Genomic DNA, 21445 nt, shown 5'->3' on the forward strand with positions numbered 1-21445 from the left:
GTCCCGCCCCCCTTCCCCCGTCATCACGTCTTGACGCGGGGGCGGGACAGAGTAGGAAGTCTCTACTGCGCATTTGCAGGTGAGATCTGTCCACTTGCCATTTATAGGTTTGATTTGTGTCTATTGATTTAATAAAGACATCTTTTTTTCATAATCAGCTGTACATCATAAGACTCCTGAGGAAGGCGCTTGGGTGCCGAAACACGGCTGCTGTGTTGAGTTGTTTCTGGTTTTCTTGCAATAAAGATTTGATTTCCATCATCACGTCTCCTCCCATTTTTGAGAAGAGCCTACTCTTCCTACTTTTTGCTTCTGCATCCTTTGACGTAGTTTGGGTGGTTATCTTTGGATTCGCCCATGCTTTGCCCAGACTCCTCCCATGTGTACGCCTACCTCCAAACTACATCACATGACTTAAGCACCATTGTATAGAATTGCATGTAGATAGAATATTACACATATACACACATGCCAGTATTCTGGTCATTTACGTGCATTCTTGGTGCCCCCCTTATAGAATTACCTTCTTTGATGTGTACAGTTTTAGTTCCATATGTACTCATTTGTATGCAGCTAATATGTGCCAATATTGTACTTTGTTTATCTTAATAGATTGACCTCTGAGGGAGCAGGCTTTGGATGTTTGCTATGTAACCTACTTTTGAAGAGAACTTAAGTATTTGGCAGACCACTAGCTTATAATGGAATTGACAACTTTCAATATTCAGCTAGTCAAAAATAATATCTGGATTTTCAGTATCACTATTCAGGTAGCGGCAGGCGCTGAATATCTGGATAAGGTGGTCACTGTCAGAACTTATCCAGGTAATAGCAATATTCAGTCTGTAGTCTGTATAACTTATCCAGATAAATTCTGAGACTGCCATGGCTCCTCTCACCCTGGTACTATCCACATTCCAAAAAGGTCGGCCAAAGATAGACATGAAAGCACCGGGCGTTAAGGGCCAGATTCTATATAAGGTGCCTAAAATTGAATGGTAAACATTTCCCCCTAAGCCTATTGTATAAGTGGTGCCTAGATTTAGGCGCGGTATATAGAATACACTTAGTTGATATCCAGCACCCTCCATTTACACCAACAAAAATGTGGCGTGAATCCCTTCATATAGATTTACCGCGCACGGGGCCATATTCTATAAGTATGCGTGTAAAGTTGAGAATGCCTCCATGAAACACCCATTCTTCCCTGCCTGTAGCCACACCCCTTTTGAACTGTGTGCTTAGAGTATAGGCACAGTTTATAACAATACGCTTAGCAATTGTGTGTGTAAATTCTAATTATTGCTAATTAGTTGTCAGTCGTTAAGTGCTATTAAAAACACTGATTGGCTTGTTAATTCAATTAAGTTACGTGCATTGCAGAGGCGTAGCCAGCCTTGGTTATTTTGGATGGACCCTTCCACACGCTGTGCCTCTGCCGCTGCCTCCTCCCCCCCCCCCCCCCCCCCCCCCACCACAACACACATCTTCCTGGATATATTTTTAAAGCACACATATGTTTTTTCACCTACCCCGCATCTTCTCCCTCTCCTCCGAGGCATCTCGATATCTGCGCTCCTGTCTCTGAACCCCGTCCCTCCCAGTGTCGGTACAGGCGTCCCCAGTACCTGCAGCAATTCATTCTTGCTGCTTGTGCTAGCTCCACAGGCTTCCATCTGCCAGTGTCCCACCCTTGCTGACTTCATTACTTGTTTCCTCTGTGGCGGAATGCGGCAGATGGAATCCTGTGAGGCCGGTGCAAGCAGCGAAAATGAATCACTGTATCAACATCGGGGAGGGAAGGGGTTCAGAGACAGGAGCACAGATGCTGAGATACCATGGAGAAGAGGGGGGAAGACAGCAGTGTGGCGCTGCAAATGGGTGAGCCTGTGCCCACCCAGGCCCACCCGTAGCAACACCATGGGTGCATTATTATAGAATACACCTGGATTTCGGCACGGATCTCAAGGCATGCTATATAGAATTCGGCAGTAAGAGCAAATTTTATATCAGCAATTACACTTGTAATTTCTATTCTAGAATAGTAGCACAAACCCACACCCAGTGATTTTCATGTGTTCAGTTTTACAATGCAAACGTTTTTGAATACATGAAAATTGCTGGGTGGTCATGCTAAAAAAATCTGTAACTTCACCGTATTTAAAGATAATCTCATTCCACTCAGCACATAAACGTAGACAGTAACAACAAATAAAGCTGTAAAACTTCACGTTGCTGAGAAACCAGCCAAAAAACGCAAGGGGATTACTATATATCTGTGTGCCCAATTGCACCCTTAACGTTGGACACTATTTACAGAATTTGGGGAATAGGTCTGTAAAGTTATTCAGAGGCAGTATCTGGATAGTGCTTCTGAATATCCCAGTCTGCAGCAGTTATCTGGATAGCGGGTGCTCTTATCTGGATAAATACCTTTGAATACTGAGCCCTTTTAGTTTAAACTCTTATAGGAGTCAATCTGAGGTATCTAGTTGACCTGCGGGACTATTTCAAGCCCTGACTTATAATGGCATTCACTGATTCTGTGCCCTTGATTTAAAATTAGCCCCTTAGCAATTTTATTTCTTGATTATCCACACCGTGGCAGTATTGCTCCATCAGATGAGAGGAGACCTGGATTGTGATTGAGAAAATGTTGGATACTCCCAGCCAGATGCTGTAGTAAAGACTTTTGTTTAAACTTGTTAATACTTGGCCTAGCCAAGACTTTGTTATATTGTAAATATTAATAAATGCAATATTTTATTTCTTTTTCATTCATCTGCTTGACTAAATATCTTAAGGTTACAACAGTTACTCTTGTGGATCTGCCGGGCTGTAGCCTCTCAACATTATCAGAATGTACAAGACTTCAGTCGCTGAGCCTCAGAAGATGTGGACTGACTGCACTCGAAGGCCTGGGAAACTGCAAAGACCTAAAGTACATTGATGTGCAGGTGCCTACATAGTTTTTTTTTTTTTTTTTAGTGGTTGTTAGGTTTGGCATTTTTGCAATAGATATATTTTTTCAGGATTGAAAATGAACTATTCTGGTTTTAAATATTGTTCATTAATTTTATCTTCCAAGTTAAATTCGAATACAAATTCTGAGTAGCAAATAAACTTTTAACTCATTATCTCAAATCATGGATTCATTGCAGTGAGTTTAATTAGATGCATATTAGGTTACATTTGTACCATATGACCCTACCAAAAGAGATAGACAGGTTTCCCAATTAAATGCTTGTCAAATAGAAATGCTAAATATTGTGTACTCATCTTTGAGGTTATATCTGTGGGACTGTTATTAACACTTTGTAATATAATGGATGTTTTTACACATTTGCTCTGCTTCTGTACTTCAGGAAGCAGGTGAAAGCTTGGCTCTTCAACCAGGCCTTTAATGGAAGAAGCAACTAACTTGTTAGCAGTGGCGTACCAAGGGCGGGGCGGTAGGGGCGGTCTGCCCCAGGTGCATGCTGCTGGAGGGTGCAGAGAGCAGACACGCGCCTGTCGGCTCTCTTGGTTCCCTGCTCCCTCTGCCTCCAGCAGCCAAGAATGCACCCGGGGGGGGGGGGGGGGGCTTGATGCGCTGGGGAGGGGGTGTCATTGCGGCCGGGGGGGGGGGGGGTGTCATGCTGCAACCTGGGAGGACGGACGCCGCTGCACCCGGGGGCCTGCACAGTGGCGATCCGCCCTGGGTGCCAGCCGACCTAGGATCGCCACTGCGTATTAGTCTCACTCACACACGCAAGGATTGACTTGGGCTGCACATACTGCAACAGGACATGTTTATCCACTCCTACCCTAGCTGAGATAATATGTAACCATCTCTCTGACCTCCCGTGCAACTTTCTTCAAATCAATCACCTTACTTTCTAACTCCTTTTACTCTCTTACCTATCTATGGGCCCTGTTTACTAAGGTGCACTGGTGTAATTAGCACACGCTAAATATAAGTGCATACTAACACTAGAGACACCTATATATTGACAATTGGCACTGACACCGATTAGGATTTGTGCTTCCATCTGGTTGCGTGCTGTTCTATAATTTCGGGTGCCTAAATCCCATAGCGCATGACCTAAGAGGAAGCGTAGCCAGGAGGAGATGATGTTACTGTATATTTAAAACCACAATCCCAAGGGAGACCCATGTCACCCAATGCATCTTCCGCTGTTAATTCAATATTGGCTGTTAATTGGAGTTAAATTGCGCACGCAAGTGTCTTTATTCTATAAATGTTGTGCGCAGCTTTCTAGAATTAGGGGTTTTGTTGATGATGATGTTGTTGTTATTGTTTTGAGTGATTTTAATGGGGTGATTTTTTTAACTGCTTACACTGGTGCAATGTTAATGAGTACTTTCTACCTATGGACTTTGCACCTTTATTCACTGTGAAAGTATACCTGTAATTTCACTAATTTGAGTATTTTATTTTTATGGATTTCTTGATAACACCAATTTTTGTTCTATACTCTTTCGTAGAAAAGATGGTGATAGAGCTTTAATGTTTCTTTCTTTCTTTTTTAAAAGGAAAATAACATCCAGGCAGTAAACTGTGAGGATCTAGAAAATCTTTGCATTCTACTACTGGACAGCAATCAATTATCATCTATTCATGGTTTAAACAGCTGCCATAATTTAAGGAATCTGCAATTATCTCACAATAAAATAACTCGAATTGGTAAGAGTTCCATATTTGATGAATATAATATTAATGTCCTTAACATGGCACCACACCTCTTGTGATGCATATATATGGGGAGAGTGTTTCTGATGTCATAGCGGGTGAATGTCTGGAATCTAGTGATCTTCAGATGTATTAGGCCACAAATGGAGATTGTTCATTCAAAGGTAATGGTAGGAGAACTAAGGGGCCCTTTTTCTAAAGGGTGTTAAGCACATAGGACCAGATTCAGTAAATGGCGCCCCGGGATGAGCGCTCTTTCTAGAATAGTGTTGATTGCCAAATTCTATGCCCAACTCTGGGTTCAAGGGTTTATACCAAATGAAACCAGTTGTAAATCCTAGTGTGCAAGTTGGGCACACATCTGTGGTATTCTGTAATAGTGCATGCAATTTTCCAGAATGCCCCTGACTTGCCCATGCCCTTCCCATGGGAATGCCCCCTTTGCGGTTGCGTGCGGATACCTATGCGCTATCCTATAACTGCGTTTCTGCTCCCATCTGCCTTTTCAGCCTTGTTTCATAGCTTTACATTAGAGAATGACACTGTTACTGTTACCGTACAACTGGAGTAATTGTGAAAATATGTATACTGGTGCACCTAAGATTTTTAAAAAAACTTTTTTTTAGAAGTAGTTTATTGAAATCCTGTGTTTACAGACTAAAATAATATTTTTTAGGTGGTTTGGAATCTCTGAAATGTCTTCAGCGGTTAGTTGTGGATCACAATCAGTTAATAACAACCAAAGGGCTTGAGGCTACATCTACTCTCATGTACCTGGACTGCTCTTATAATCATCTGACTGAACTGGAAGGCGTTAGGAATTGTGGCTTGCTTCAGACTCTGAAACTACATGGAAATAACCTGAGTAAGGTGAATACCATCTGGCTATTGTTACTGCATGGCACTTTAGTTTCATTCTTAATGCAACGTGATATGTAGAGGACTCTAAGAGAAGGAAAATTATGCATGACTTTTTATAATTGTATGTCATCTTAAAAGAATGATATGATGCATGCTTATTAGGTGTATCATTAATATTATGCTAACATTGAATTATATCTCTGGTATTTGAATTCCAGTGCTGTCAAATGTGTATATTTTTGATACTGTTTCATGGTAGTTCTATTGTTAGGTTTCAATTTACTGTTTTCAAGTTTACCTCATTTATTGTATTTATATTGGTTATTTTACTATTGTTATGCTGTTAAATTTGTAAGTTTTATGTTAAACTGTACCTGCTGCAAACCACCTTGGGTGAGTCTCTTCATAAAGGCAGTCAAGTAGAGGAGTTTGGTAGCCATGTTAGTCCACTCTTAAGGTTATCAATAGAAATCAAACAAAATAAAACATGGAAAACAAAATAAGATGATACCTTTTTTATTGGACATAACTTAATAGTAGATGACGGCAGAAAAAGACCTACATAATACATTTCTTGATTAGCTTTCGAAGGTTGCCCTTTTTGGCAGATCGGAAATAATCACGTTTCCGATCTGACGAAGAAGGGCAACCTTCGAAAGCTAATCAAGAAATGTATTAAGTTATGTCCAATAAAAAAGGTATCATCTTATTTTCTTTTCCATGTTTTATTTTGTTTGATTTCTATTGATAACCTAAAGGCAGTCAATAAATCCCAGTCAATCAATAAATAAATGATTTCTTTGAGAAAGGAAGTCATATGGAATGCTGTGTTACTAAGCCCACTAATTTAATTTCTGCCGTGCTACTAAAGGAGTTGTTTTAGAAATCTTAATCAAACGTAAATAGTGATTTTACCAAGGGCTTGATTTCCACATGGGTGTTCATAATACATAGAAATTACAAGGTGGCATGTTGGAGATGTAGTTTAAGCATGGCCTAAGCGGGTCAAAAAGTTACATGCGTATTCCCCATTTCATAAAGTGAGTGCATGTGTATGATATAATATTTCCAAATGGAAATTTACAGCTGCTCTCTGGCATGCAGAGGTTTTTAAAGAGTGCTCATTTCAGCCAGACCTTTACAGAAGGGATTAAGGGTATTATCCTCTTTTAATCCCCCACTGTTTATGTCCCATTCCAACTGAAAATAAACAAAGATAGCAGCCTCTGTAGTTAATTAGCAGCATTCTCACACATTTAGGCTTTCAAATGGCTCACATACATGTATAAGTGCTAATAGTTTCACATGCATGTTGCCAAATAGCTACTTACATGTGTAGGTGTTGGCACTCACACATGTAACTTACTGTCTTTCCTCTGTTGCTTTTTCCCATGTATAGGCTTGCAAAGTGGCCGCTTCCCCTGCAAGTGTTGGCAAGCACACGTGTGCCCCTGCGTTAATTTTAGAAAATGCTCTATGTTGGCAAATCCTTTTTTTTTAATTTAAAATTTAAAATAAAGAATAAAACCATACAGTTTAAAAACAACCCCCTGAATCCCCACAACTGCTAAACTAGACATATTGTGTTTCTTCAGTACGTGACCAAATGTGTTTCTTCAGTACGTGACGAAATTATATATCAAATTAAATCCACACACACACACCCCACCTTACTTCCCCCCTATAAATTCTGCATGCTAAAGACAGAAAATAGAAGTTAAACAGTTCTCTACAAGGAGTAAGTCCTTGGGGTATAACTCTGAGGTATCAATGGACCTAAGACGGCATCTCGGAGCAGTCTGCCCAGGCTCTGTAGTCTGCCCATACATGCCGAAACTGAGCCAGCCTGTTCTTTTGCAGGGCAGTAAACTTAGACATTAGGTATATATAGGACACTTTAGCCTGCACCACCAACAGCCCTGGAGTAGCTGGTTGTTTCCATGCAGAAGCCAACACCAGATGTCCTGCTGCAAAGATGTGATGGGTCCATTTCCTCTTGCACACCAACAATTCTGAAGGCCCCAGATGAAGCAAACAGCCGGCTGTAGTCTTAGTGATGTGGCCTTCAGTGATATTCTGGAGCCAACCACCACAGAGTCCTCAAAGCTCTGCGCTCCTGGGCAAGACCACCATAGAAGAAGAAAAGTCCCTTGAGTTGGCAGATCCTTTTTTAAAGTACCACTGCAACTGAGCCTGTCTAGACCCGAAGATTTCTATTCCAACGTCTACCTTCTGTATTGCACATCCATACAACATAATTAGTCTTGTTTGAACAAATGCTAAACTGGCATTTGTCTGAGCCTCTTTTATTGTCCACTTATATAATGCACATAGGGGTCCTTTTACTAAACTGCAGTAAAAAGTGGCCTGTGGTAGTGTAGGTACGTATTTGGGCATGCGCCGGGCCAGTTTTTACTACATCTGCAAAAAAGGGCTTTTTTTAATAGGATGGGAAAAGGGCATGTGCTAAAACTGAAACCAGCGCATGCCTAAAACAGACCAGAGCCCTTAACCGCCACCCATTGATCTAGCGGTAAGGGCTCACGCACTACATGCACGGTGACCAGTTGGCGCACGCCAACTGCTATATACCATAAGTACATACTGTATCTTACTATATAAATGAAGAGTGACTGACGCGGCACGTCACAGATCACTCCCGCGCCGTCTGTCGTTTACAGGAGCTACCCCGATGAGCTGCGAGGGCGCTTCTTAACCCGGCTCCTGCTGTTTCCCCTCCCCTCATCTGGAGGCGGGGGGCTGCCCAGGGGAAACCCATGTCAAGCGGAAGCGGAGGAGTAACGAGGTGTGCGCAGACTGCAGCGTGCCCGGAGAGGCTGTAGGCAGCAGCAGTGGTTCTCTCTCCTTATACTTGCTCCTGTCAGCGCTCCGATTTCTGCCTGCAGCACTAAAGATGAAGTCGGAGGGCTGAGAGGAGCAGGTATAAGAAGAGAGAGAGAACGTGGACTGGGGGGGGGGGGAGGAGTGAGGGCTCAGGAGTTAACAGAGAGAGAGAAAGGGGACCACGGGGATGGGTAAGGGCTTCAGGAGAGCAGGAAAAATTACTGGTAGAAGGCGGGCAGAGAGAGAGATGTTTGAAAGGGACAGATGCTGGGAATAGGGGATGAAAAAAAACAAGGGAGACTGCAGTGCCGTAGCGAGGGTGTCTGACACCCGGGGCGGGTCGCCACTGCGCACCCCCCCCCCCAGGTGTAGGGCATGGCGCCCCCCCCTCCTGAGCGCACCCCCCCGAAACGCACCCTACCTTTCAGCGGGGGGGCAGGCGGGAGGGCCGATCCGCCCACAGTGCACATCACTGGGAGCTGCATCGGCTCTGCTGCTTCCCTGCTTTCTCTGCCCCAGAACAGGAAGTAACCTGTTCTGGGGCAGAAAGAGCAGGGAACCAGCGAGCCAACACCCCCCCAGCGCGTGCACCCGGGGCGGACCGCCCCCCCTTCCTACGCCACTGGGAGACTGTGGTCATGGAGTGGAAGGGAGAAATGGTGATCATGGAGGGCAGGGGATAGCTGGTGCCAATGGAGGGGAAGTAAAGGGAAAAGAGGAGAAAACAGGAGGAGACTGTGATCGGGAAGGGGAGAAATGGTGCCCATGGAGGGGAAGGGACCTGGAGAGAAGAGAGCCAGGAGGAGATGGTCATACACACTCACACTCTCTCTCTCTCTCAACTCACTCTCACACAGACAAAATATTACAACAATAAGGGAATTACATTTCACAAATAAAAAATGCTGCCCATTTTAATGGCTAAATGCTTGTAAGTACATAAGTAATGCCACACTGGGAAAAGACCAAGGGTCCATTGAGCCCAGCATCCTGTCCACGACAGCGGCCAATTCAGGCCAAGGGCACCTTGCAAGCTTCCTATGCCACCAGAAAGGACGCGCGTTTGAGGAAATAAATAATCCAGGCATTATGGGCGCACGGCAAATCTGAAATAACCACCAGGAGGATGTGGTAGCCTGGCGGTAGTCTCATTTTGGCGTGTGCTGCACACGCGTAGAGCCTAACGCACCTTTGTAAAAGGGCCCATTAGTTCTTGTAGTCTGAAGCATTTATGAGACAAGTTTTAGAAAGTTTACTTAACCCCCAAATTCTATAAATGGTGCTAACAATTGCACACACACATTTGTGTACGCACCCAATTTAAATGAAAAATAAGCCCTGACAATCAATTATCGGTGCAAATTGGCATGAATTTAGATAGACACGCACATATATGTGCGCCTGGATCCACGAGTAAATTTTATGCACAGCTGCAAAAAGAGGGCACGGTCATGGGAGGGTCATGGGTGGATCGGGGATGTTTCCTCAGTTCTGAACAGAACTGTTCAGAAGGTCATACCCCACCATACGAGCCAACTTTTCAAAATTATTGGGGGTGCTAAGCCCAATGGAAATCCTTTGAAGACAAAGCCCGTCCAGCTTTGCTGCAGTGTTTACTTTCTGCTGTACGAGTTACAGTGCAAATGAGGTAGGCAAGTTTCTGTTGCTAATTGCCAGCAGCCCTAAGTTCATCTTATTTTATTATTTTAAATTCTCATAGTTTAAGATGTAGACAGCCAGCAGTGGTTAGAATATCATATAAATAGAATGAGTGAACCTACTAAGAGGAAACAAATGAGAACAAACCATGTCTACTCATGTATTTGGAACACTTTCCAGTTTTGACCCTATTGAAAATGACCTTACCCTTTTTGGATCATGATCCATCTTCTTGCTTCTCCCCCTCCCCTCCCAATTGCGCCCCACTTAGTTCACCATCAGGCTAGTCACCATTCCTCTGGATGGATGGATTTAATTGGTCATTAAACTGATTCCAGCTTTTTGTTGAAAATTACTGAAATGAGGAAATTTTGTGGTTCACCAACTTGAAATGCCTCTTTAAGGTCCATAAAACAGCAATGGTTAATATTCTTAATACTATTTGTATGCAGCCCCCCAACTTGGAGAATCAGGTTCTGCTGAGAGAGTTACACCTGGATGATAACAGCGTCTCGTCACTGGAAATACTTTCTTCATGCTGGCTACCTTTATTGCAGATTCTTTCTGCATCTCAGAACAGGTACATTCAAAAATATTTTGCAATTAAGCTTATAAGCGTAGAAATTTATGATTGGGTAAGAACAGACTTTAAATTCATCTCATTTACTTATATCACATAGCTAAGGTTCTGCTTATATTGCAGTGGAACAATAACTAGGCACATAAACCACTTGAATAGTGAAGCGAGTTCACAATCAATCCGAATCCGTTCTCAATATACTCAACTTCACAACGTATACATCCTTATTTATATTATTTGTTGCTTTTTCACAAACATTCTTATCCTTAATCTTCAAGTTAGTACTTAGCTTTTTGGCTACAGTTGACGATACATGATGGAGACCCATTGTCACAAAACTGATGCTTGTAGGACGCAGCTACGCACCTACGCGGCTTAGTAAAAGGGCCCCCCAAATGTCTCTATCATATCTCCCCTTTCCTGCCTTTCTTCCAAAGTATACATATTAAGATTTTAAGTCTGTCTCCAAGACTAGTTTGACACATAACAAACTAGCCTTGGGTACCTTCATCCTAGATTGTGGAGAGGATCTTCTGTTCGCATATTCTTCCATACTCCTCATAGCAGTGGCTTCCCCATGTCTGTCTCAATAGTAGACTATGGACGTTTCCTCCAGGAACTTGTCCAAACCTTTTTTAAACCCAGATATTCTAACCACTGTTACCACATCCTCCAGGAATGAGTTCCAGAGCTGAACTATTCTTTGAGTGAAAAAATATTTCCTTCTATTAGTTTTAAAAATATTTCTATGTAATTTCATTGCGTGTCCCCTGGTCTTTGTACTTTTGAAAGAGTGAGAAATTGATTTACTTTTACCCATTCTACACTACTCAGGACTTTAGAGACCTCAATTATAGCCCCCCTCAGCCATCTCTTTTCCAAAGTGAAGAGCCCTAACCTCTTTAGCCTTTAGTGGAGGGGTAGCCTAGTGGTTAATGCAGATCCTGGGGAACTGAGTTCAATTCCCACTGCAGTTCCTTGTGACTCTGGGCAAGTCACTTAACCCTCCATTGCCCCTGGTACAAAATAAGTACCTGAATATATGTAAACCGCTTTGAGTGTAGTTGCAAAAACCTCAGAAAGGCGGTATATCAAGTCCCATTTCCATTTCCCTTTCTTCATATGGGAGGAGTTTCATTACCTTTATCATTTTGGTTGCTTTTCTTTTTTGAGATATAGTGACTAGAACTGAATGGAATGCTCAAGGTGAGGTCAACCCTGGTGGCCAAATTACACCCAGATATTTTGTGCTGGACCATGTATCCAGGGTAAGCTGGACTTGGAAGTTACGCAGGTGTTGGCCGATATTCAGTATTGATACCTGCATACCTAACCAGGCAAGAATAGGGTTTCTCTCTGTGTGGTCCTGTGTGCCCAGTTAGGTATGTGGACACCAGCACTTAATATGACAAGTGCCCGCTTATTCTGCCAGCTCTGCCCACAGATTGCCATGGTACTAACCGGACAGTGCCGCAGTGGTCAGAGGAGATATTCAGTGACACTGTCTGGTTTAGCACTGCTAAATATCTCTTCTGAGTCCGCTGAACGGGGTTTAAGTTGCAGGAGCCTCTCCAGACTCCTTTGAATATCTATCTACTCCTTGTGTTTTTTTGACATGTATATCCCACTTCCTTCCTCCTTTGAATGAGTAATGAATTAATAATTACAGTAGCCGATAATCCACTTTCTGTTATAACTTTCGCAACTTCTTAGTTTTACTTTGCAGTCGTGCAATATGTTGCCGTATTTACCTATACTGTATTTTTACTTCCAGGCTGACTCAGCTTGCACCCTTATGTGCATTTGTATCTCTGGAAAAAGTGGATATGAGTAACAACTGCTTGTCAGGTGAGGTGTGAAAAAGAAATCTCTGCAGTATGTTGAAACGTGTTTGAAGCACTGCTATTGGTCTCTTTTATTTTTACAGCATGAACAGATCTTAAAATGGAAGTAGAGGCTTGGCCTTATGACTCAGTGATAGCAGGGGCGTAGCTAGGTGGGGCCACGAGGGCATGGGCCCCCACAGATTTAACCCTGGCCCCCTCTACTTTCGACCCACCCCCCTTCCGCCGCCGCTAGGTACCTTTACTGATGGGGGTCCACAACCCCCACCAGCCGAAGTTCTCTTCAGCGCCGGTCTCCGGCGCGTTCGCTGATCTGTTTCTGTGAGTCGACTCCTGACGTCCTGCACGTAGCGTGCAAAGGTACCTGGCAGCGGTGGGGGAGGGTTGGCAGAAGCGGCGGTGGGGGGGGGTCGAAAGTGGCAGGGGGGGGTCGGCGGTGCTGGGGGGGGGGATAAAATGTGCCCCCTCACCTCAGGCTGTGGACCCCATTCCCACCGAGGTCTGCCTACGCCCCTGAGTGATAGTGGCATGCTGAAGGGCACTGGTTTGATCCCTGTGTTGGGTCTTCTGTTCCTTGGTTTGGCTGGAAATTGGGAAGCCGTAAAAGCAGCATTTACATCCCCATCCTATCGCTGCCATTCCCTCACCATCATCACAGTTTTCTTTCCCATCCCGTCCCGTGCACAACCCAAATTTTGAAACATTTGTAAATTCAAGAACATGAAATGTGTCCTAAAACGTGTGAAAGTTTAATACAAAACAATAAATATGCAAGAAATCCATATTCTTCTTATTATCATTGTTTTCTTAAATATCAAAGTTGGTGACATAAAGTAGGGGAAAAGTCCTTGTGGAATAAAGGCTCGTACTTCTAGATCCCAGCACCAATGGAAGAGAATGAACAGGATGAAACTGCTAGGTCCCAAAAAAATGCTGAGCAAATATTTTAGGAAATTCATGCTTTGTTCTATTAATGCTATTGAAATAAATAGTTCATAGTGATCATGCAGTTGTTAGCTATTAGCAGGGAATTCAATTACTGCTTAAATATGTCTATTTCTATGTTACCAGAAAAGGAGTTATCTGATTTATCAGTACATAAACTTACATCTCAGCAGAACTAGTAATAGGTTTTTACGGTTTGGGGTAAAAGTAGTCACATCCTTTGTCTCCAGTGTCCTGCTTGAAAGGCTGACTGGTTTTGGGGTCACTGTAACAAGTCTAGATTTAGGCGCCGATTATAGAATAAGCTTAGATGATATTTCAGTGCCGATAATCTGTGCGCATCCATTTACGCCAGTGAAAACCTGGTGTAAATCTCAGCGCGTAGATTTAGGCGCACTGGGCCATATTCTATAACTAGGCACCTACATTTTGGAATGCCCATGTCCCCACCTATAACCTCGCCCCTTTTTGCCTACACATGTTAGAAGTTCGGCGCACATTGTTACAGAATATGCTTAGCGAGTTGTGCGCATAAATTCTAATCAGTACCAATTAGTGCTCATTATTGCTTGTTAAGTGCTGTTATCAGTGCTCATTAGCTTGTTAAGCCAATTAAGTTCTGCCGATTTCAGCACCTAAATCTAAGCGCACTATCCTGCTTATTTTTGAACGAGAAGGCCGACCATCTTCCGACACAAATTGGGAGATGGCCGGCCATCTCCTGAACCTGGCCAAATCGGTATAATCGAAATCCGATTTTGGCCGGCTTCAACTGCATTCCGTCGTGGAGCCGGCCAAAGTTAAAGGGGGCGTTTCGGCAGGATACGGAAGGCGGGACTGGGGCGTGGTTACGAGATGGCCGGCTTCGGTCGATAATGGAAAAAAGAAGGCTGGCTCTGACGCGCACTTGGCCGGCTTCACTTGGTCCATTTATTTTTAGGACCAAGTCTCAAAAAAGTGCTCCAACTGACCAGATGACCACCGGAGGGAATAGGGGATCACCTCCCCTTACTCCCCCAGTGGTCACCAACCCCCTCCCACACAAAAAAAAACATTTTTTTGCCAGCCTCTATGCCAGCCTCAAATGTCATACCCAGCTCTATGACAGCAGTATGCAGGTCCCTGGAGCAGTTTTTAGTGGATGCAGTTCACTTCAGGCAGGTGGACCCAGGCACATACCCCCCCTACCCAACCCCCCCCCAAACCGACTGTACCCACATGTAGGTGCCCCCTTCATCCCTAAGGGCTATGGTAGTGGTGTAGAGTTGTGGGTAGTGGGTTTTGGGGGGGGGGGGGGTTGGGGGGCTCAGCACCCAAGGTAAGGGAGCTATGCACCTGTGAACAATTAATGACGTCCACTGCAGTGCCCCCTAGGGTGCCCGGTTGGTGTCCTGGCATGTCAGGGGGACCAGTGCACTACAAATGCTGGCCCCTTCCATGACCAAGTGCCTTGGATTTGTCCGGGTTTGAGATGGCGGCATTAGTTTTCATTATTGGCGAAAAACGATGCCGGCTATCTCTGACATTTGGCCGGCCCCAACCGTATTATCAAAACGAAAGATGGCCGGTCATCTTTTTCGATAATACGGTTCGGGACCGTTGTTTGCAGCGCCGGCCATATAGATGGCCGGCGCTGTTCGATTATGCCTCTCTATATAGAATCGTGGGGGTGTATGCCTATGTGAAGTCCTCAGCTGTATATCAAATGCGCTAAATAAAAAATATCTGTTTTTCCTTTAATATTTATCACTATCCAACATAGATCTTAAGAATGCTGCCATGTGTTTTGATGGCTGCTGGAGTCTGAGTGAATTATCACTGACTGGAAATCCATTTCTGCAAGAAGAAGGCTGGCGGTCAGTAATCAGTTTGTAAAGGAAAGCAAAAAAAAAGTGTTAATGATATATTTAAACTGGTTGAGCATGAGAAAATTTGCCACTTTTAAATGTATTTAATATCGTTTTAGTTTGGGTATTTGAATGGTGTTCATACTGATAGGTTACATAGTAACATAGTAACATAGTAGATGACGGCAGAAAAAGACCTGCACGGTCCATCCAGTCTGCCCAACAAGATAACTCATATTTGCTGCTTTTTGTGTATACCCTACTTTGATTTGTACCTATGCTCTTCAGGGCACAAACCGTATAAGTCTGCCCCGCACTATCCCCGCCTCCCAACCACCAGCCCCACCTCCCAACCACAGGCACAGACCGTATAAGTCTGCCCAGCACTATCCTCACCTCCCCAGCCCTGTCTCCCAGCCCCGGCTCTGGCACAGACCATACAAGTCTGTCCAGCACTATCCCCGCCTCCCAACCACCAGTCCCGCTTCCCACCACCGGCTCTGGCACAGACCGTATAAGTCTGCCCAGCCCTATCCCCACCTCCCAACCTCCAGCCCCGCCTCCCGATCTTGACTAAGCTCCTGAGGATCCATTCCTTTGGCACAGGATTCCTTTATGCTTATCCCACGCATGTTTGAATTCCGTTACCGTTTTCATTTCCACCACCTCCCGCGGGAGGGCATTCCAAGCCCAGGTTGTAATTGAAAATCATGTTTATTTATTAGGATTTATTGACTGCCTTTTTGAAAGAATTCACTCAATGCGGTGTACAGTAAGAATAGATCAAACATGAGCAGGAGGCAATTAGAGCAGTAAAAATATTCGAACAACAATACAAAGTATGGCATAGTATACTACTTACAATATCAACACAATACGTAATAGAACATTTTAATTGACAGTGAAGGGTATAAGCAAAGATGGAACTTAGAGATAGGTAAGAGAGTAAGAGGAGTTAGAAAGTAAGGTGACTGATTTAAAGAAAGTTGCACATGAGGTCAGAGAGATGGTTAAATATGATCTCAGCTAGGGTAGGAGTGGATAAACATGTCCTGCTGCAGTATGTGCAGCCCGAGTCACTCCTTATGTGTGCATGTGAGTGAGACTAACAAGTTAGTTACTTCTTTCACCTGCTTCCTGAAATACAGATAGTCTTGTGTTAAGTGGAGCCTTTCAAGCAGCGTATTCCAGAGTGTGGGGGCTACTCCGGAGAAGGCTCGCTTGCGGATATCACATTGTGTTATGTCTTTTAGACAGGGTGTAGTTAGTGTAAGTCCTTGGGAAGACCTTAGTGTGTGTCCTTGGTGGTGTGTGGAGGATCATCCTATTCTTCAGATACTCGGAGCCATTTCCTTTCAGGGCCTTGAAGATCAGACAGAGAATTTTAAATTTAGCCCTGTATTGTACTGGTAGCCAATGAAGTTTTTGCAAAAATGGTGTGATGTGGTCACGACGCCTGCAACCTTCTATGAGTCTTGTTGCTATATTCTGAATCAACTGGAGCTGGTGCAGGCCCTTTGTAGTCAGACCATTGTATAGTGCATTACAGTAATCCAGTAATGTTAAGCTTCAAAACGACTTCAGATGTTTCTAGAACAGAAAACATATGTGGAGATTCTATATATGACGCCTAACGTTACTTGCTACTTCCATTGCGGAAAAGTATTCTAACAGATTCAAGGCACCGAAATGGAGCAGGTACGGCAGACCCATGTGAAAACCCACTTACGCGCCCACACAGTATTCTAGAATAGTGCGGATTTGCGCCCAACTTGAGCGCCAGGATTTACACCTGTTTTCAGAAACATAGAGGGGCATAATCGAATGGGGGCAGCCATCTCTAATGACGGCCCCGTCAAGCGACGTACCCGACTGTATTATCGAAACAAGATAGCCGGCCATTTTTCATTTCGATAATACGGTCGGGGCCGGCCAAATCTCAACATTTGGGCCACCCTTAGAGATCGCCGGCGTTAGAGATGGCCGCCATTGGTTTTCGCCGATAATGGAAACAAATGGCGGCCATCTCAAACCCGGCCAAATCCAAACCATTTAGTCGTGGGAGGAGCCAGCATTTGTAGTGCACTGGTACCCCTGACATGCCAGGACACCAACCGGACACCCTAGGGGGTACTGCAGTGGACTTCACAAATTGCTCCCAGGTGCATAGCTCCTTTACCTTGTGTGCTGAGCCCCCCAAGCCCCCCCCCCCAAGAAAACCCACTACCCACAACTGTACAACACTACCATAGCCCTTAAAGGGTAAAGGGGGGCAGCTAGATGTGGGTACAGTGGGTTTCGGGTGGGTTTTGGAGGGCTCACATTTACCACCACAAGTGTAACAGGTAAGGGGGGATGGGCCTGGGTCCACCTACCTGAAGTCTACTGCACCCACTAAAAACTGCTTCAGGGACCTGCATACTGCTGTGATGGAGCTGGGTATGACATTTGAGGCTGGCAAAAAAAATGATTTTTTTTTTTGGGTGGGAGTGAGTTGGTGACCATTGGGGAGTAAGGGGAGGTGATCTCCAATTCCCTCCGGTGGTCATCTGCTCAGTTGGAGCACTTTTTTGAGGTTTGGGCCTAAAAATAAATGGACCAAGTGAAACCGGTGAAGTGCTCGTCAGAGCTGGCCTTTTTTCCATTATCGGCCGAAGCCGGCCATCTTGTAACCACGCCCCATCCTGCCTTCCATACGCTGCCAAAACGCCCCCTTCAAGTTTGACCAGCCCTGCAACGGAAAGCAGTTGAAGCCGGTGAAAATCGGCTTTCGATTATACCGATTTCACTTGCTTCAGGAGATGGCCGGCCATCTCCCGATTTGTGGCGGAAGATTGCCGGCCTTCTCGTTCGAAAATAAGCTGGAAAGTTTCCTACGTTAACTGAGTAGTAATGGTCTACGCGCGCACAATGCCAATTATCACCCGGTTAGTGCCACGCGCTGGAAAGTTTCCAGCGCGCTTAGTGGATGTACGTAAAAAGTGAAATTACTGCCCGGGTCATGTGGTAGCTGGGCGATAGTTCAAAAGCGATGTGTGTAGGACTAGCATACGCACCTACGCGGCTTATTAAAAGGGCCCCTTATTCACGTGCATGTTTTAACGTTTGAAGGATTTCTGATTTGTGACGGTCATATTTATTCCCCACTGTTGTGTTTTGTTTATTTGTTAAAACAGAAAGGGAACTTCTTGAGCCATTTTTTTGGGGGGGTATTTCATATCCAAAATTTGTCTTCATACGTTGATTAATTTTTTGGTAGTCTAGTAGAAGGTTCAGATGGAATTCCTGTAGAATCCTCTTCTTCTTTATCTGGAGAAGGTGTTTTAACGTCAAAGGGATGCAGGAGGCCTTCTTCATTAGGTGGGAGTGAGTCTGGAGGACGGAGGAAGTGAATGTACAAACTTGTGTTCAGACCCTGAGATGGATAACAGTAAGAAAATGGGATCTGAACAAGTTTCCCTCCTTCTGGGGTAAGGCCAGGAAAAAGGCTTTACGCACAAGAACTGTGGCAATAGGAGCTACCTTCCTATTGAAATTTCCTTGTGTATGCAGAATAGTGTTTCAATCTAAACAGTTTCAATTTTTTGACCCCAAACAGCTAGAGGAATTTCTAATCAGTAGGGAAGAGGTTAATGTAGTGGTTTAATCCCATATGTACACTGTTTAACAGCCTTGGAGTGAATCACTCGGGACGTGACGCTTCATTATTATAATTTACAAAAGTATGTTTATTTCCTTTAGATTATATTATTAATCTTACATCTTGGATTGATTTCTTATTCTTGTGGTCGATAACTATTTGAAACTTAAAAAATATTTGCTTGTCTATATAATTTATTTCTAAGTTGTGTATTATCATTCATAAATGTGAAATTATGTTTGTTAAAAAGCTTAATAAAGATAAAGTAAAAAAAAAAAAAAAAAAAAAGTACTCCAGAAGGCTCGGAGCCTCAGTAGTTGCCACATATGTAGTGGTTTCATTTAATAGATTGTTAAATAAACCAATTACTGCAGGTCAATAAACCATGCACCCATAAGTACACCAAAATGTTTTCCTTGTTTAGCATGATTTATTGTCCTAAGGCCTGGTCTATTTATTACCACAAGAGGGCATGTTGGCAGCATGAAACACAGGATTCCCCTTGTCCTGTGTTTGTCTTAGGCAAATAATTAGGAACCAGTACAGAAAGGGGTGCTGACAGTGTAAAATAGGAATGCTCTGTTTTTAATGGGCCCCATATTCAGAAAATGCTGAGCCCCTAAATTTACTTCTGTATATCCTGCTCTATGGTAGATTGACTGACTCGGAGTCTGTTGCTGTTATATTTTTATTAGGGGAAAGTCTCATAAATGGTCACAGGATGATCTCTTGCTCACTCACTCATGGAGCTTATTCTGTGCCTGTTTATAAACATCGACAAAACCCCCTTCCTCCTTATATCAATATTCGGTCACAAAGCAATGCTTACATTTTTTATCTTTTTATCAAACTTTTTTTTTTTTCTTCTTCTTCTTTTTTTATTGATTTGTCTTGTGCCGACATGTCTGTTACTGTTCACGGCAAGTAAAGTCGGCCAAATGCTCGTCAGGGACGCCCTTCTTTTTTCCATTATCGGCAGAGGCCGGCCATCTGTTAACCACGCCCCCGCCCCGCCTTCGGTACACTGCCAACACGCCCCCTTGAACTTTGGCCGGCCCTGCGACGGAAAGCAGTTGAAGCCGGCCAAAATCGGCTTTCGATTATACCGTTTTGGCCGGCTTTAGGAGAAGGCCGGCCATCTCCCGATTTGTGTCGGAAGATGGCCGGCCTTCTCCTTCGAAAATAAGCAGGATAGGCGCATACGTGACTTAGTGAAAGAGCCCCTTAATAATTATTTGCTAATTGGTTATAATCAGTGCTAATTGGCACTAATTAGCAGTTATGCAAGTAAATGCCCTTAATCGGGATTCTATAAATTGTACTCACAAAAATCAATCGTGTACAACTACAGTGGGAGAGTGATTGTGAGAGGGGCATGGGGGGATCAGGGGCTTGCCCAGCCGTTACGCTGACAATTGCGCGTGCAGTTGCCGTTTATAGAATTTGCACTTACTGTGGATCATCCTGATGTCTAACTTTAGGCAAATTATAGTGAGCAACCCCCTAATCATCATTCCCGCTCAGCTGGGCAAGAGTCCTCCAGCTCTATTGCTCCCAGTGGGAGGTGGTGCTTCAGTATTGTAGTTTCAGTCAGGGGCGTATCTGGACTCGGGCGGTAGGGGGGGCCAGAGCCAGAGGGAGGGGGCACATTTTAGCCCCCCCCCCCCCCCCCGGCGCCACTGATCCCCCCCCCCCCGCCATTTCCGGACCCCCCCCTCGCCACCAATGACACCCTCCCCCGCTGCTGTCACTTAACTTTGCTGGCGGGGGACCCCAACCCCCCGCCAGCCGAGGTCCTCTCTTCCATGCAGGCTGCGCCGCTGCAAGTTGCAATGCTTCCTGTTCTTCTGAGTCTGACGTCCTGCACGTACAACGCGCAGGACGTCAGACTGAATTCCAAATTCTGAGTCTGACGTTCTGCACGTTGTACGTGCAGGACGTCAGACTCAGAAGAACAGGAAGCGTTGCAACTTGCATCCTGCACGGAAGAAAGGACTTCGGCTGGCGGGGGCTTGGGGTCCCCTGCCAGCAAAGATCGGCGACGGGTTGGTGGCGGGCGGGAGGGTCTGTGGTAGGGGGGTCCAGGGCGAAATCTGCGGGGGCCCAGGCCCCTGTGGCCCCACGCAGATACGCCCCTGGTTTCAGTCACTGGGGACCGGCAGGTTCCCTGGAATCCTGCAGAGCTTGCCTGTCCCTCACTATTGAAACTATGATACTGAAACAGCACCACCCACTGGTAGGATTATAGGTGGAGGACTCTCGTTCAGCTTAGAGGGAACAGTGCCCCTAATAGTTAATTTTCTAATTAGCATAAGACAAATGGAAAAAAAAAGCATTGATTAAAAAAAAAATTATTAAAAACTATAGACGCTATACTGTGGAAATACATTGCCACAAGTACATATTTCTCACATTTAAAGCCTGAATCAAGCTCTTTTCTTATAAATGCAGAATGGGTAGAGAAGGCTCAGTGCATTATGCTCTTGTTCCTTCTGGATTCGCTCAGATACAAGAACATTGTATTGGTCATGG

The 21445-nt window shown here is 44.4% G+C and overlaps 1 protein-coding gene across 4 annotated transcripts in view; it reads left to right on the forward strand.

Moving 5' to 3' along the window:
• The window catches only part of LRRIQ1 (leucine rich repeats and IQ motif containing 1), a 211335-nt gene that overhangs the window by 37431 nt on the left and 152459 nt on the right, over positions 1-21445 (forward strand). For all 4 annotated transcript variants that reach the window (XM_030214743.1, XM_030214745.1, XM_030214744.1 and 1 more), the window contains exons 8-13: positions 2805-2957; positions 4537-4687; positions 5370-5563; positions 10510-10637; positions 12412-12485; positions 15189-15282. In XM_030214743.1, the coding sequence (XP_030070603.1) occupies positions 2805-2957; positions 4537-4687; positions 5370-5563; positions 10510-10637; positions 12412-12485; positions 15189-15282 (794 nt within the window). The remainder of the gene's footprint in view (positions 1-2804; positions 2958-4536; positions 4688-5369; positions 5564-10509; positions 10638-12411; positions 12486-15188; positions 15283-21445) is intronic.

The sequence above is a fragment of the Microcaecilia unicolor genome, chromosome 9 (genome assembly GCF_901765095.1).
Source record: "Microcaecilia unicolor chromosome 9, aMicUni1.1, whole genome shotgun sequence".
Classification (NCBI taxonomy): domain Eukaryota; kingdom Metazoa; phylum Chordata; class Amphibia; order Gymnophiona; family Siphonopidae; genus Microcaecilia; species Microcaecilia unicolor.